The sequence below is a fragment of the Dermacentor variabilis genome, chromosome 6, assembly GCF_050947875.1.
Source record: "Dermacentor variabilis isolate Ectoservices chromosome 6, ASM5094787v1, whole genome shotgun sequence".
Lineage (NCBI taxonomy): Eukaryota > Metazoa > Arthropoda > Arachnida > Ixodida > Ixodidae > Dermacentor > Dermacentor variabilis.
The window spans coordinates 170,469,564-170,485,302 of record NC_134573.1 but is presented as its reverse complement, the minus strand read 5'-3'; the positions used below and the strand labels follow the sequence as shown (position 1 = coordinate 170,485,302).

The 15,739-nt window shown below is 44.1% G+C and overlaps 1 protein-coding gene across 2 annotated transcripts in view; it reads left to right on the top strand.

Annotated features, from left to right (window-relative positions):
* Positions 1-15,739, top strand: part of LOC142585751 (macoilin) — a 46,847-nt gene that overhangs the window by 12,549 nt on the left and 18,559 nt on the right. For both annotated transcript variants that reach the window (XM_075696734.1, XM_075696733.1), the window contains exons 5-9: positions 450-516; positions 2,068-2,173; positions 4,560-5,058; positions 13,149-13,307; positions 14,259-14,441. In XM_075696734.1, the coding sequence (XP_075552849.1) occupies positions 450-516; positions 2,068-2,173; positions 4,560-5,058; positions 13,149-13,307; positions 14,259-14,441 (1,014 nt within the window). The remainder of the gene's footprint in view (positions 1-449; positions 517-2,067; positions 2,174-4,559; positions 5,059-13,148; positions 13,308-14,258; positions 14,442-15,739) is intronic.

The window sequence follows — 15,739 nt, the reverse complement described above, 5'->3', positions numbered from 1 at the left end:
ACAACTCTTTATAACATGCAACGTAATGAAGTAAGCTTCTTGTCTACACTGCGAATATAGTATGATGTGAAAATATATATTGATGGTGAAAAACTGCTGTTCATTATTCGAAAAGCATTAAAAAAAAAAGATTTGATATTCTTTTTTATTCGATTCTGGCACTGTTCGATTAATGTTCGATTTGGTCTTAAAAATTACTATTTTCACACCCTTAATTGTGATGTCATGGCTCAGCCACCTTCTCAGTATGAAAACCAAAATGGGTTCATATAAACGAGTATTATAGTAAATTAGTTGTGATGCTCTGGTGTTTGCTAGCATTTTATAGGGCTTGATCCTTCACTTAATGCAAGAAAAAAAAAAATGACTAGCTGAAAATGTCATGTCAGTACTAAAGAAACAAAGGGACAAAGCTGCATTTCTAATGCTTGTCCATCTTTGCATTGCAGCATAGGTTATCCTATGGTTACAATGAGTTTCTGTGTCAAAAGCTACATTGGCTACAGGATGCGACTTGTAAGTAGCACCTTCACTCTTTCAAGTGTATCTGGTCTGATGGTGACACTTTATGGCAGAGTAATACCTTAGAAAATTGTTCAACCTATTCTGAGCTGCTTATTTTGGACACATAATTCATGTAGTTCGGTCAGCACACCAATGTTTTTTTTTTTTTTTTAACTATTCAACCTTTTTCAATAGAAAATGGGCATTTCGAACAAAACAGTTCGAATCACTGCAATGAATTATAACATATCCTTATCATCACAATGAATACACATGTTCTGTTTGAGAGAGATATTTTTCATGACATTCTTTGTTTTGTTCTCTTTCCCTACATAATCAACATTGCTATCTTTTTATTAAATTTCTTAAATGTTACTGCCAAGTACTAGGTAATATTAGACTTGTCTATCACTTTTTTGAAATTCTTGTCATTTGTATAGTATGTAGGGTGCCTTCTTAGAGGAAAAGATTGCAGTTGAAATCTTAGTAGCTGTAGCTCTCTGTGGTTAAGCATGAAGTCTGTGATAGAGGAAGTACACCGGAGGGGATGCCTCTGTGTCAAGATTGAAGTGAATAGAGAACATTTCCTAAAGTTTAATTTAGAGCTATAAACTACAGCCACACCCATTGTATTCTCAAGTACAGTCTAGCCTGCTTCTAACACACTAATGTGTTACAAAATGTTGACCTAATTAAAAGGTTTCTACTTCCAATTCCTGTTTATCTACTTTCAGTACATGTTGAATCCACTTATGAAGCAAGTGATGTAAGTTCACCAGATATAGATAAGAAAAATGCTGCCTGCCACAGCCAAGGGACAGATTAGTGCACTTTCAAATTTTTGGAAAGTATTGATAAGAGAAGCTGATCGCAGCAGGCCTTCAGCACATCTGCATCCCCGCCAAGCTGCTTCATAAAAGTCACTTTGTTGCATTATTCAACAGGAGAAAAAAAATAAAGATGGCAGCTGATTATCACCATCTCTTCGTACACTTACCTAGAGGAAGGAGTGGGGAGGGGGCAGAGGTTGTGATGGGGCTCTTATCACCACTTCATTGTTGCCATGCTGTCTGCCATGGCCCCCACTTCTGCTAGTGATAAGGCCTTCCTCATTGCCTGTGGTGCTAAGCAGACTGGCAATAATGATCTTGCTCCCATCAGCTTAGAATGAACTGGCTGAGGTTGTTGCTGATTGTGATGGTGATAGCACTTGCTTTATGCTCTGTAGCCCATGCAATAGCTGTTGCTGGAGTTGACGTCTGCGACATCTGGAGTGACAATAAAGGTGCAACTAGGCGATCTCTATCTCAAGGCCATTATCCAGAAGTGTTCACTCCGGAAACATATGCAAGGAGCTGGCAGCATGCGTTTTTAACAAGATGTTATGAAAAGTGGACACATAAAGAATGATTGCCTATACTGGCTAAATTTGTTATAACCAGGCTGGACTGTACTCGGCAAAATTCTCAAAACCATGGATCACACCTTGAGGATTAGAGCTGCTTTTCATGAGATTTTAATTGACAAAGAGGGAACAAAACATTTCAAAACTACCTTTTCCAGAGAAAGCAGAAAGAAGTGGCCAAGGAGAACGACTTCTACCTTCAGCTCTTACAGCAGGCGTTGCCTCCAGAACCTCCTAGTATAACGTCGAGCAGCTCTGACAAAAGTGAGTGCTTGCCCTGCAGATGCCTTGTAGCTACGTGTATGGGCAGGTTGGTGGGGTCTCTACAGCACTACTCCAGGATTCAATGTTGGTGAGCCACAGTGGTGTGTTGCAGCACGGACATGCTCAAAATTTTCAGGGTATTGAGTACCACACTTGAGAAACACCGTAGTGCCCAAGTCAATGAAGGTTGCAGCCAACCTATTGTGACAATGACCCTACAAATGTCTGGTCTTGGGTGGCATGGGAAGCGAAGGCGTTCCACGTTGTGGGGTCTCTCACACCCGTACTCTTGGGACAAAGGAACGACAGACACAGTAGTGCAAACAATCACAAGGGCATTTATTGCACCTTTCATAGATCAGTGCCTGCTAGCCGAGTTGCTATCCACAAAACATGCCGATGGGCGCGCGACAAATCTAGAAGTCTGACTCACCGCGACTGGAAGCGAGCGAATATGTTCGCGCCATGCTGGATCCCAACGCCTGGTCCTTCGCGTGTATGGTCACGCGAATCGTGGCGCGTTCGAAGGCGGCCACGCGAGGCGGTCTCGCAGAAGCATCGGTCGCCGCGCACGCGGAATGTCCACGCCGCGCGCCGACCCGCCGGGGAAGAGGGTCGCTCCACGCACGGCACGTCCGTGCTGCTTGCTGTCTCGACCCCAAGAGCGCAAGCGCCTTCCCTTCGGCGCCCAGGTAACCTCGCCTGTTGGCGGCGTTAGCAGCGCAACACTCGCGCCATCTCTCGCACTGCGCTTCAACCACATCGGTCGGCGCAGGCGTCACGCAGGCCACGCGGCGAAGCGGGAGTACAGGAGACGCGCTATGCGGGAAAAACATCAGGGGACGCGCGAGAGTCGCGCATCCCCACAACGTCAAGAGCAAATGTACAGAATGAGCGCAGTTAGCATGTGGCCATGAGATGAAAGTTCCCCATGACACATAGCGAATGAAGGAATGGTCCCCCGCGGCTATGCTGCATACTCACAGGGGCCGACAGGCAGGTCGTGAGAGTGTAAGGCAATCTTTGTTCAAGTTAGCCTCCAACAAGTGTCCGCAGGCATAGTAGGATCATGCATGAGCCTGTGGCACCCCTCTTTAACTTGGTACCAAGGAAGAAGCAACGCAAGATACGCTCACCGTTGTTGAAAGGCACAGTAGATTAACTCAAGTCCAAGCTCAAAGTGCTCATAGGGGCCATCAAGCATGACAAAAGTGTGTGCTGTCCTGGAGAGAACTGCTTTGTCCTTGCTGTCGTGGTCACTCTTTGTGTGGCTAAAATAGGAAGGACTTGATTCTTGTGAACAGTTGTTTAGTGAATGCTACCCATTGGACTTTCTTGAGTAAAGTGACAGCGAAGTGTCAGCCTGTTTGTCACGTTAATTCTTCCGCAAGTGGAAGAAGAACAGGAGCAACAAAATTAGCCAGACGCTGACCGGAAGGCGACAGGACATGCCACAATTCCCACAGCATGTATAATCATTGAATTATTGCATTTTTATAGCGAGAGTAGGTAGAATTTTATGGGACATGAGAGCTCAGAGCTCATAACTAAATCCCACAAGTCTGCTGCCACATGTTAATAATTTCCTGTGCCACAGTCATTTAGCATTGTTTCTTATATAGTATTTCGCAATACTTATTTATTTATTATCTTGCTATACCCAGCTAACTGAGGAGTTGATTTTCGAGGGAACAGTCAGGTCATTACATTCATCGTGCTGGGATAATCGAATCATTAGATGCTGTTTATTTTTGCAAGAGTTAACACAAATGTCTACAAAGCTTTAAAAGCCGACTGCAATGAAATTTTGGGTCTCATAAAAAAGCCTTGTATTAAGTAGTGTATAGAGCTGCCTTCATGAAAAGTTTTTTGTTTAAAATGCAAGTGGATATATCGAAAAAAGTGTGCAATAATAAATGTTTTTGATACTGAAACTACAAAGGAAACACGGCTAGCACGGCTCACTGGAAATGACGCGGAATGTGAAATGTTGAGAATCAGGCGCGGGAACTGGTCATGACCTCCTTGAAGATCTCCAAGGTCATGGTCTAAGATACGCATCAAACCTGTCGTCTGCAGACATGCTATTTAAAAGATGTTAAATAAAAAATGACACAATTATTTGCCCAGCAGTTCTTCCTTGATTTGTTTGATAACATATGTGCTATTGGCTTGTGACTTAGCAAGGAGGTGGACTTTTGTTTGCACTTGGCCTCTAAGTGGTTGATCACCATAAGCTATGTACAGCATGCCATCATAAGTCTAACTAAATCCCTTGGGGTATCACATTACAAGTGAGCTGTGTTCTACTTGCACTTGCTGTTGCATAAGGAGGGGGACCCTTGCACTGTCTCGACTGGTGCTAATTTGGTGTTTGGTGACTCAGCGCTGTGCAAGCTGGGTGAGGAAAGCCCCCCGGCCAGCAACGGGTTCCTGGGGAGCCGCAAGGCACGGTACGCGGAGGCTGACGTCAAGGGCCACTCAACTGCGCCAACAGACAAGCACGAGTTTGAGTGCCAGCAGGCGGCCGACGCAGAAGGCAGCACAGCACCGCCGCCACGCCGCACATCCAGTGTAAACGACTTTGATGCCAGCACCGATGAAGTGCGTGACAAGACTGCTTTCAAAGTGAACGGCGTTTGCAGCAATGGTGGCAGCGGCGTGTTGTCTCCCAGCGTCACGGCGCGATCATCCAAGTGGAACCAGCAGCAGCAGCAGGCCAACTGCGTGAAGGAGGCGGTGTCGACTGCCTCCAGCGGCAGCACAAGCCGGCGAGCAGCCAAGAACAACTGCACGACAACAAACAACAATCTGAGCAGTTCGTCGCTCACAGCGACGCCGCTTGCTGTTGCAGGCCACCATCCTAGGGATGAGCACTATCAGAGGTGGGTGCAGTCGCTTGCTTATTCTTATTTTTTAAAGCGTTTGCTGTTGTGTGCTCACTCAGCTGTGGATTTGATGTTTAGTTGCAAAAACTACAAGAGTTGGTCTGACAGCTCAATGGCACTAAAGAGAAGATGAAATATGGAAAACAGTGTGCCTACACTGTATAGGTGGCTAAGCACTGATATAAAATATAATTAAAAGAATACAGTGGACAGTATTATGTGGACCTGACAATATTAGTGAGAAGTTGCACAAAAAAGATGTTTCGTTATAAGCCACTACAACAAAAACTGCCAGACCATTCTTTAACAAAGTTTCTTCTTCTTTGCTATGTCTTTAGCATGTGACGCAGGGCATGCAGCAGTAAGAAAAGCAAGAGGTAGAAGACATGATGTGTTCGTATATGAACCTCAATCCACTCATTGGCAGTGCCGTTTTCTTTGTGTCTCTGTCTTTCAGAGAGCATGCCAAGCTGGTAAACCATAAACATGAGTGCCCTGATTTAAAGAAAGAAAGTTGTCATCTGTTGACATTAAGATCTGGCATTTTGCTGGCCACTGGCACCCTGTGAGATGCTTTAGCTTGTGGGTGTGTTCAACATCATATTTACAAGTTCACCCTTCTGAAAGTGTAGCCATGGGGTTATTTTTGTGATTGTCAGTCACACATTGCATTTATTAGAGCCGAGATTTTATTTTTGCGCACACATTGAGCCCTGTTGCTTTTTTACCTAATCACTGAGACGTGAATCCTGGAGTACAGATGGGTCGTTCAGGAGTGAGCCAGATCTTTTGAGCTGCTCAAGTTAAACACTGAGTGAGCCATGGATCAGTAAAAGTGAGCGGCAGCTCTTTTGGAGAAAAGTCAAACAGAGCCGTTCCGTCTGAGCCAGCTCTTCTGGGTGTGACTTCGACATTTCTTGGTCTTCCTCCATGTTCCAACCGTTCAACCACTTTCATTCAAGTTCCAGTTAGCTCGGGCTCGACTGCCGGTCTGTTTCTGTCCACTTCTGTCACTCGGCCATCTCCGCTCCGCTAGAGTGTAGCTCTGCTCAGCTCATTCGTTCACAGGGTTGCGATCGCACAAGCATCTTGCTTTCCGAACATTTGATTGTGCGCTAGTGTTTTGCCAGCACCTCAATTTTATCTTCGGTCGTCAGCACGCCGAGGTGGGAGCGAACACTGCCTAATCAGTGACATACCAGTTACAGTATAAGAAGCATTTTATTGCCAGTATCAGAAAAGGAAGGTTCAATAATATTAAAGCTTCCTGCTTCTAAATTAATAAATTATTTAATAGTCACCCAGCATAGTCCAAATGCCTATAACATGCTTATTCTATTAACACATATATCATTTTTTCAAAGCCAAATAAGTAGACTATGCATACCACAGGTTACAGATTTAAGTGAGCCATTCAAAGGAACCGGTTCATTTCAGCGAGCTGAGCTGTTCTGAGCCACTCACTGAAGTGAGCCGCATTGCCCATCTTTATCCTGGAGTTTTCATGTTCATGAACTATAGTATAACTTTGCAGTTGCAGTCCCATGTTATAGTGCAGCTTTCTATTTCCTACCATGGCCATTTCATTAGATTTCTTGTTTTTGTATATCGTTTTTTTTTTTGCATTTGGAATGATATTAAGTTGTTGATTACATCAAGCTTGTAACATTTGTGCTGCTTTTTGACCTGATCGATGTGACCTGATGCACTAGAGAAATTTCTGCTGTAGCTCTTCGCGCAAACACTGTGTCGCATGTATTTGCCGTAAGCAAGAAGAATAAAGGTATCTGGGGGGCTTCAATTTTGTTGTTCACAGCAATATGAAGGAACAAACAATGATGCCCAAGAAAGCTTATGGGAAATTAATTGTTATGTTTAATCATAATGTGGAATTGAAATTGGCAGTTTCATCCAAAGGTAAAGCATTGAGAGCAATAGCAAGGTTCAGTGTTACGCTGAAGGCATCTCAGAAAGTTGGAGTGATGACGAGCACCGCCAGTGGCATCGCAGCTGTGGGGCCTTGATGTTTCACAAGGTGAGACCGAAGAAAAACTGTTTTCCTTTGTCAGTACCCAATGAAAGGATTAGATAGATTTAGCTTGATGTTTACTGTCCGTTCCTCTCAGACTGATGTATGCAGCCTGGTGTGGTATGACAGAGCAGCTCAGTCGGAACGCTAAAGTGTGTGCACACAATGCTCGTGCCACCAGCAGAAGCCAGAACGCTGCCCTGGCTCTGGCAGAGTCGATTGAGGAGAGTGCGACGATGTGTCCACTCAGCATCGTCACTCTTGCAGCCAAACGCGCTGCGTGCCTCTGAAGAATTCCTAACCCTCCACATGCAAGCCACGCTTGCACGTTGATACCGTGACAGCTTACCAACACGGCACTAAGGCGCAAACGCAAGTCGCAAATCCATGTATAATTGCTATCGCAATAATAAGGTAAAAGGGAAAGTGGACGAAAAGATAAATTGCCACAGCATCCCCCGGCATCAGTTTCTTGCTGTAAGTTTGTAAGCTCTATGAACTTAAGACACAGCAACTGTATGCATGTAATGTGAAGTGCTTTTGTGCGCTATGCCTGAGTGGCACGTAGGTCTGTTTGGAAAGCACAGAGAACCACATAGTTTCCACCCCCCCACCCCCCTTTTTCTTTTCCTTGCACCCTTTGGTAGGGATTTGTTTATACATTTGTCCTGCCATTTGCAGAGTAAGGCAAGATGTATGCACTGAAAGAGAAGCTGGATAATGTCATCAGCAATTTCTATGATATAGTAAAAGCAGCAGAAAGGGGGGGGGGGGAATTCTATACTGACTTGTACAGTACCTATAGCAGCCACATTACCTTCATTCGAAGTAGTGATGAACAGGATACAGAGGTTCCTTCTATAACTAGTGATGAAGTTGGGAGGGCCTTGCAAGACATGACCCAGGAAAAAGTGGCTGGAGAGGGTTGAACAACAGTCTATTTAATGAAAGATAGAGGATACTATATCATGCCTGAAAAGCTTGCGGCCCCTTATACGCAATGCCTCACGACTTCAGGTGTACCATAAAGCAGGAAGAATGTCAACGTATACTAATCCATAAGAAGGGAGACGTATCCTACCTTCAATACCTTTATCCTACCCAAAAGTGCTTGAATGCATAGTTTCTGAATCAAATACAAATAATAGAAATCTTATATTCATTGGTACTCAATATTTTCAAACATTCGCACACCCCTAATTCAAGTAGTGTGGACTGGTGGATTACTCTTTCTATTGCCTCAGCATCTTCTTCATGGAAAGGTGTTGCTTATTAGCTGAGAGAATGAAAGCCAAATGCCTCTTTTTAAGTTCACTACTAAACAGAGGAGGCACCTAGTTATAGGTGCATATATGTATATTTGGGTCCTTCTTGTGTGAAAAAAATATAAAATACCCAAGAATGGCCGCATTTTACAAAAGCAGTGTTATCCCCTGTTGATGATAAACAGTTAACCACATTTGGCACATCGGACAAACAGCACAGCCAAACAGGTCTTATAGAAGACAACATATTCTTTTTGCCTGCTGTGTTTGCTCAGTATGTCGATGTTCCACGAACTAGCCCTAATCACCACCCTTGTCCCACATTTGGCTTTTCATACAAACCTAACTATAAGGAAAGCTTGCGGCACTATCATTCAACTGCCATTGGAATGATGGGAAGGAAGTACAGGCTTTTCAGATTGGCTTTTGTTGACTTCTGTACTGTTATAAGGATTCAGTTCTGCAGCTTTGTAAAGTCTTTCTTTTTACAGTGAAGCTGTTAGCCTCTAGTTAGTCGGGATTTTTCGTATCTGCATGCGAAGTTTTGCCCACACAAAAAGAAATGGCCGCAGGAAGGCTTTATGTTTCAGTGTAACAGAATTATGTTTTCTCATATATTCGAATTACAATCCGATGCTATCATGTGCAAGTTGTGTGTAAGTCGTACTTTACAAATGTGAAGCATTTTACTTTGAGAAATTGAACTAGTTCAATAATGTGCATGCACCAGCAGCTGGATCTACTATAATGAGCATGTATGCTGCAGTTCCGAACACTTGCATGCACGTGTGACAAACATGTGCGCAAGATGTGTCTGTTGTTGATTCATAGGCACCCTACTCGTTGCATCTATTGCACAGCGTGTGCTGCAACCATAATCAACATTACAGCAAACACTGTTTAAAAAGTTGCAGTGGTGTTTCACATTGTGAACGTGGGTTACGTGCAAGTATATGAATGCCGCGAACATGAACTACGGCGTCGAAGCACAAATGAAAAGGGTGTGAACGTGGTCGCAGACACTACAATAATCTTGACGGTGCAACGCCTGGGTGGCGACCAAGAAAGCATAGTGCTACACATGCAAAGAAGCGATGCCGCGAATATGCACAGCAACCACTGAAGCATTGAAGCATAAACGGAAAGGGTGCGAACGCGGTCGCAGACGCTACATTTCGTCTACAGCTTCGCTGTGCATCCGCTTCACAGGGTGGAATGGAGATGGATTTTTTTTTTCTCTGGTCTCTTCACTGTTCATTTTTTCGTGGTTTGGTAGTTATAAGCGCTATAAGTAATGCAGAACTTACTTGTGTTTTCAATCTAAGTACTCTTTCATGCAGCAATCTCGTAAAGCTGTGGCACCAGTGCCGTGTGCATTGAACATTTTTTAGTGAGCAGAGGACCAGTGTTTCAGGAGATAACTCGAAGCAGTGTAGCTTCAGGGTGGTTTACAACACGTGCGACATGCGTAGCGATGAATTTTGTACAAAAAGTACCATGGCGAAATGTTTTAGTTACACGCTGTGACGCTTTTGTGGCTAAAGAACGGTGTTTGCATAGCTTTAGTCATAACTTTGCCTCTGCTGAACTTAACTGACACTTATGCTTCCTGTCACCTCAATGCCACTTGAAGTGCCACTAAAGATACTCAAAGGACATTCTCGAGACAATAGCTCACATACTTTGCGTGTGCCCTCAATATGCGGCCAAACGAACAACACTCAAATCTACAGTTGACAGCTTGGACTCCCGCCCCTTTTCAGAAGAAAAGCTTTTGGGTGCGTGGAGGACTGTTCACTGTGCCCAACGTGCCATAAAATCACTTTTGAACTTTTTAAGTGAGACTGGTTTAGAAGACCGCCTCTAGAAGCTGTGAGACGTGCAGTTAGTGCGAAATGGGTGTTTGCGCAATAACTTTTTGTGACAAGATTACTTTTTGTATGGACAAGATTGCTCTTACGTGTATTGCGTCTACAGTGCGCATCTGCATATAGGACAACGTGTATATAGTATCTCATTGTACCATAACATAATCACCCGCCACCTACCTTTTCCTGTATTTCCCACCTCCCCTTTCCCTAGTGAGGAGTAGCAGGCTAGAGGCACGCTCTCCAGGCCGACCTCTCCTCCTTTCTCTTCATTAAAATCTACTCCTCCTACTCCTCCAAAGGACATTTGTACTAAAGTACCCTCTGGACTAGTTATGGAAACACTATGCCATTAAGGTTTAAAACAAAATGTTTCATCCATAGGATGCCATGATGTACCTGAGGTCGTTTGTTGGCATTGTTGGTTTAGAATCTGCTAATTGGTTCATTTAAAAGCTTTGAAGCCTACATTGACTGCTTGAGTTGAAGGCAGCCAGTGAAACTCTTAACCTGAAGCTTATCACTCTTGAAGGGCCAATTTTTGATAAACTATCCTTACCTTCTTTTCCTGCACTTCTCACTGGGACTGCAATTAGTGTTGTAGTGGTTGTTCTTTGGCATTAAAATTGTGAGCATAGTGTCAGGTTTGATTCTTAGATCAAAACAAGTTGCTCGCAAAGTGTAAATCATTCTTTCCAATCAACCTATCTGGTGGCTCCATGCCATGAAGGAAACTGGATGCCAACTGGATGTCTGCTGGATGTCAACCTTTCCTATTATTTTTCTAAGTTGCTGAAGTTTTGCCTCTGTAATTGTGTTATAGTTCTTGTTAAAATACTTTTCAAGATGTGGTTGTACTAATTGTCTGTTAAAAAACTGTCTGCCTTTGGAAACTTTTCCCAGAGTTTAAAGGGAGACTAAAGGCAGATATTAAGTCAAACTATAATCATAGATTAGGGCTCAAGAACGCCTATGGCGACAATATTAGTGCAAGCAGAGCTTTAGTAATCGATAAATAGAGATAAATTCAGGACACAGACTTTCCTGAAATGTTCAGGTACTAGCCTGATGACAAAGGCAATTCGGAAAATAATTCTGTCACTAGTACTCAACCACTCATAATAAAGAAAGTCATTGTATTGCATTATAAGATGAAAGAAAATACTACTTTCCCAGTTTTATTTGATGTTTAGAAAAAATAACTAATTGGCGCTACTCTTGATGACACTGGTGATCAAAAGGTTTCATGTTTCCACTCTGCGCCGCCCACACTTTCGCATTTCAGTAGTTTCGTTATCATGTAGTGCTGCAGTGGTTCTTCTGGCTCATGAAACTCACACAAACTGCCAGTAGCAGAGAATGCCACGTTCAGGTGATATCATTTGATTCTCAAACGCTCCATGCCACTTGACCAAGAGCAGCGCTGTAGCGGCGAATCCAACACTCTGTCTTGGCTCGATTTCTCCATGACCGTGCATTAGTGTGTTGCGCAGAAAACCCTAGTGCCATCTGTCGGCCGTTGTTCTACTTACTGACAGCAGTAAAGGGCAGTAGTGGCGTGGGGAGTGGTGACGTATGCAATGTCACCACTCTGGGTTGGGCAATTTGAATTGCGCTGAAGGTGTGCGGTTTTCAGGTGCAGTTTTCTTGTGAACTAAGTCTTTTCTTGACATGAGACAAGCGCTGCGAGGTTTCTGGAATGATATTTTGACAGTCCACGTTCACTTAGTATTTGCCTTTAGTGTCTCTTTAAACCTCGCTGGTTTTTCATCTGCTAGAAAAGCGCCTGCCTGATGATGACTGGTGTGCTTTCATATATTAAATAAACCGCAGTACTTTGAAGAAGCAGCAGACGATTGCAGTATTATAGTTTATTTATTTCTAAGCTCCATGACAAACTTGCTGTGTGCTGTATTCTGCATCACTTCAGGTGTGTACCCAGCTGCTGTCGTAATTCTTTATTGCCAGTAACTTGGTTTAGAACTTGATAAAAGGTAAACTAGGTTATAGATATGACTAGAATAAGTTTAATTCCCAACTACAAAAGGTTGTAGAACAGTCTTTAATGCTACCTAGAAAAGCAGTAGCTGGCTCAAAGCAGTACTGATGCATATTTTTGAAGTAATAGGAATTCTACCACATGCTTCTCACACGTAGGAGGATGGCACTTTGATACTACAGTTAATCTCAAAATGCCGGCCCTGGTGACATTGACATTATTGTGATACCATGACACAGAGCAACAGTTGCTGATGTCATGTGGCAGCAAGGCTAACTATGACGACATTGCTCATGAAAAAAACAAGAGTGCTGTGCACTCTTCTGCGGTGCTTTTCACGCGTGGCAGCTTCAGCAATTGAAGAAACAGAGCAAGTCAATGTGTCATGACGTCATGTCGCGTCCACTTGCATGATATCGAAAGCAAAGCTGGCTGTTAAAAACAATCAATATAGTGTAAATTATTTAGGGCGCTCCGACACTTGTTAATATTCTTCTAGAACTTAGAGAGTTCGAACCTTCATATACAGGGGAAAAGAAATAGATTGAATTTCATGTCAGTACTCATTTCACAGGGATTACAATATGAGACTGGCATGGCAACAGTGGCAGGAAACGCTGATGGAAGTGATAGAACAGTGAGGCAACCATTGCTGGCATTTTGTGGAACCAGGGTCATATTTTGGGTTCGAACATACAGTTTTCTTTTCAGGTGACTTCTGCTAAGGAAGCATGATGGCACCACCTGCAACAGATTGCGTGAAAGCTGAATGAAGCGTGCTTGAAAGCTGTCATAAGAGTTGTCAAAGTTTGCGTTTGTCATAGTCCTGTGTTGCTCTCTTCTGTTTGCATTAGTGGTTACTGCAGTTTGCTTCTCAGCCGGCTGTGGTTGGAGGCTGTGCTGATGCTTCTGTATTGCTGTGGCAGGCTGGAGGCCGACGTCAAGCGGCTCAAGACAGACCTGCAGGCGAGTCGACAGATGGAGCAGGAGCTGCGGTCACAGCTGCACAACCTAAGTGCGGGGGAGCGGTCCGTCAAGAACGAGCTACTCCAGCTACAGCAGGATAACGAGAGCCTGCAGAACAAGTAGGCTACTTGTCCTCCACTTTTTGCATGCCTTTCCTTGCTGCTCTTTTTGTTTGTTTTGGTCTCGGAAGGTCGCACTTAGTCATAATGCAGTTTTCGACAGAATACAAAAAGTTTGTTTTGTGCTTATAGCAAGGATTGGTAAAACCTTGTAGGGACTCTACAGTACCTCTCGCCAATACAGCCACTTTTTTGTTTTCCCTCTACAATCTCTCTTTTCTTGTCATAAAGCTGTTTGTTCCAGACTAGCAAGACTAGCAGTATTGTGCCATTTATGAGCAACTGTGCTTCACCTTTCTATTATCTTTGCCAGCTGCTCTTAATGTGTTCGTTTCAACTGTTCAAACAGACATTCCTATGCAAGTGCAAGCTTAATATCCAGTGACTGCGTAGCTCGCATCGAGGTTCTGTAGAAAGTGCAAAATGCTTGAATGACTAAATTACTCTGAAGGCTGAACCAGGGTTGTTGCAAGATTTCTCCTACTTTTTCTGCTTATTATAACTGATGTTAATCACGGTGGGTTGCGTTTGTGATGTGTTTTCCTGTACAGCCTAAAGAAGAAAGCTGCTCAAGAGGAATGTAGCGCTGGTGTCTATGGGAATGGATAGCATATAGTTTAGCTAGCATACCCCAGCAACACAGGAAGTAGAGCCAGCACTGTATAGGCTCAACATTGGGGACCACATTGGCTCTTTATTAAACAGTAACAGCTCAACATTGGCCTGCTGTTGGACAGTGCAGGCCCTGCATTGACCCTGTATTGGACAATGCTGGCCCCACGTCGATAATTTATGGGGCAGTGTTGGCTTAAGCATGGCTCCTCACTTACAGTGCTAGTTGGGATCAGACAAAGAAATTTCCACTGCAGATTATGATTAGTACGATGTTGAGGAATAAACGTTTGTGGTGCCACGTGACAATCAGCTGGCACAACTGGTCAACATGTGCAGGCTGCACAACCTAGTGACAGCGCGGCAGCAGGACAAGTCCAACGTCAGCCTGCTGGAGAAGCGGTTGCAGGAGGAGAGGAAGCTCCGCAGTGTCTTGGAGACGCAGCTCAGCCAGGAGCGCAAGGCCAAGAAGGCTGAGGAGGCCGCAGCTGCACGGGCAGCAGTCGCCATGGCCACAGCGAGGTCGGCACACCATTCCTTTTTTGTCACATTTCTTGTTACAGCCGATATGTCTGTATGGATAGTTGTTAGGGGCATTTAAAAAAAAAATATAGAGTGGCTTCTGCCAGTAACGAATTTTTCATTTGTAGCGAGAACAGAGCATTCATAATCAAGAAACGTGACAATAATACTAAATTGCAGTGGCGCTACCTATTTTTGACTGTGGTACCTCTCGTGTGATGTCAGCACTGGTTGAGTCACAGAGCGGTCGAGAGGGAGGTCATGTGGGGATTAGTTCAACCCGACCACCTTGGTGTGGGCGATTCAAATTGAGGAGCAGTAGTGGCTCTTTAGTGACAATTTCCTATGTAACAAAGTCGTATAGTATTTGTAGACCGAAAGCGATTGTAGTCTTCTAGACAAATAAGTCTACTGATCTAACTCAGCATAATACCCTTTACTCTTGTAAGGCCCGTCTTCAAGTAAGGCCTGCATCCCTACTTTGGAGTGCAAAGATTTTGACAAAAAGTTTCACTAAGCATCAAGTGCATACGAGCGTGCTGGTCAACTTCCACAAGCCACTACTAGACGGCACTAGTTGTCCTGCCAATGATGGCATTATCACCACCGTGTCCCACACTCGTCACCAAACTACAACTTTGGGTGCCAACTCTGGTGAAGCGGTATGTGATTAGACGTAGCTGACAAGTTTGCCGGGCTGCAAGCTGTTGCGGAACTTCGCCCTTAAAATGATTGTACCAGTAGAACTTCAGTTTGGCCTAGTTGGTGTTTACTGCATATCATATTGACCGAAAATGAAGACGGGGACAGCGGAAGAGAACACAAAAACAACACGGTGTTGTCAATAAGTTGACAATACCGGCCGTGTTGTTTTTGTGTTGTCTTCCGCTGTCCCCGTATTTATTTGCGGTCAATATGATATGCATTGTACCAGTAGACCACATCGGCGATAGGGCGTGAGATCACATGCACAGGCTGAACTTACGACCACGTGCGTGAAGTGAAATTGGGGTGTGCAGGCAATCATCCGGCAACTACCATAAATGACTACCGAGTTTGTGTGTGCGCATGCTGCATGGAACAGTGTAAGCTTGTATGTGGGCGTAAACGGAGTAAAGCTGGTGGAGTTCTCACCCGTGCTCTTGGGACAAAGGAACGACAACACAGTAGTGCAAACAATCACAACAGCATTTATTGCATTTTTCATGAACTAGCCGAGTTGCTATCCACAAAACATGCCAACGGGCATGCAACAAATCGTGGAAGTCCGACTCGCCTCGACCCGATAGCAAGCGAAT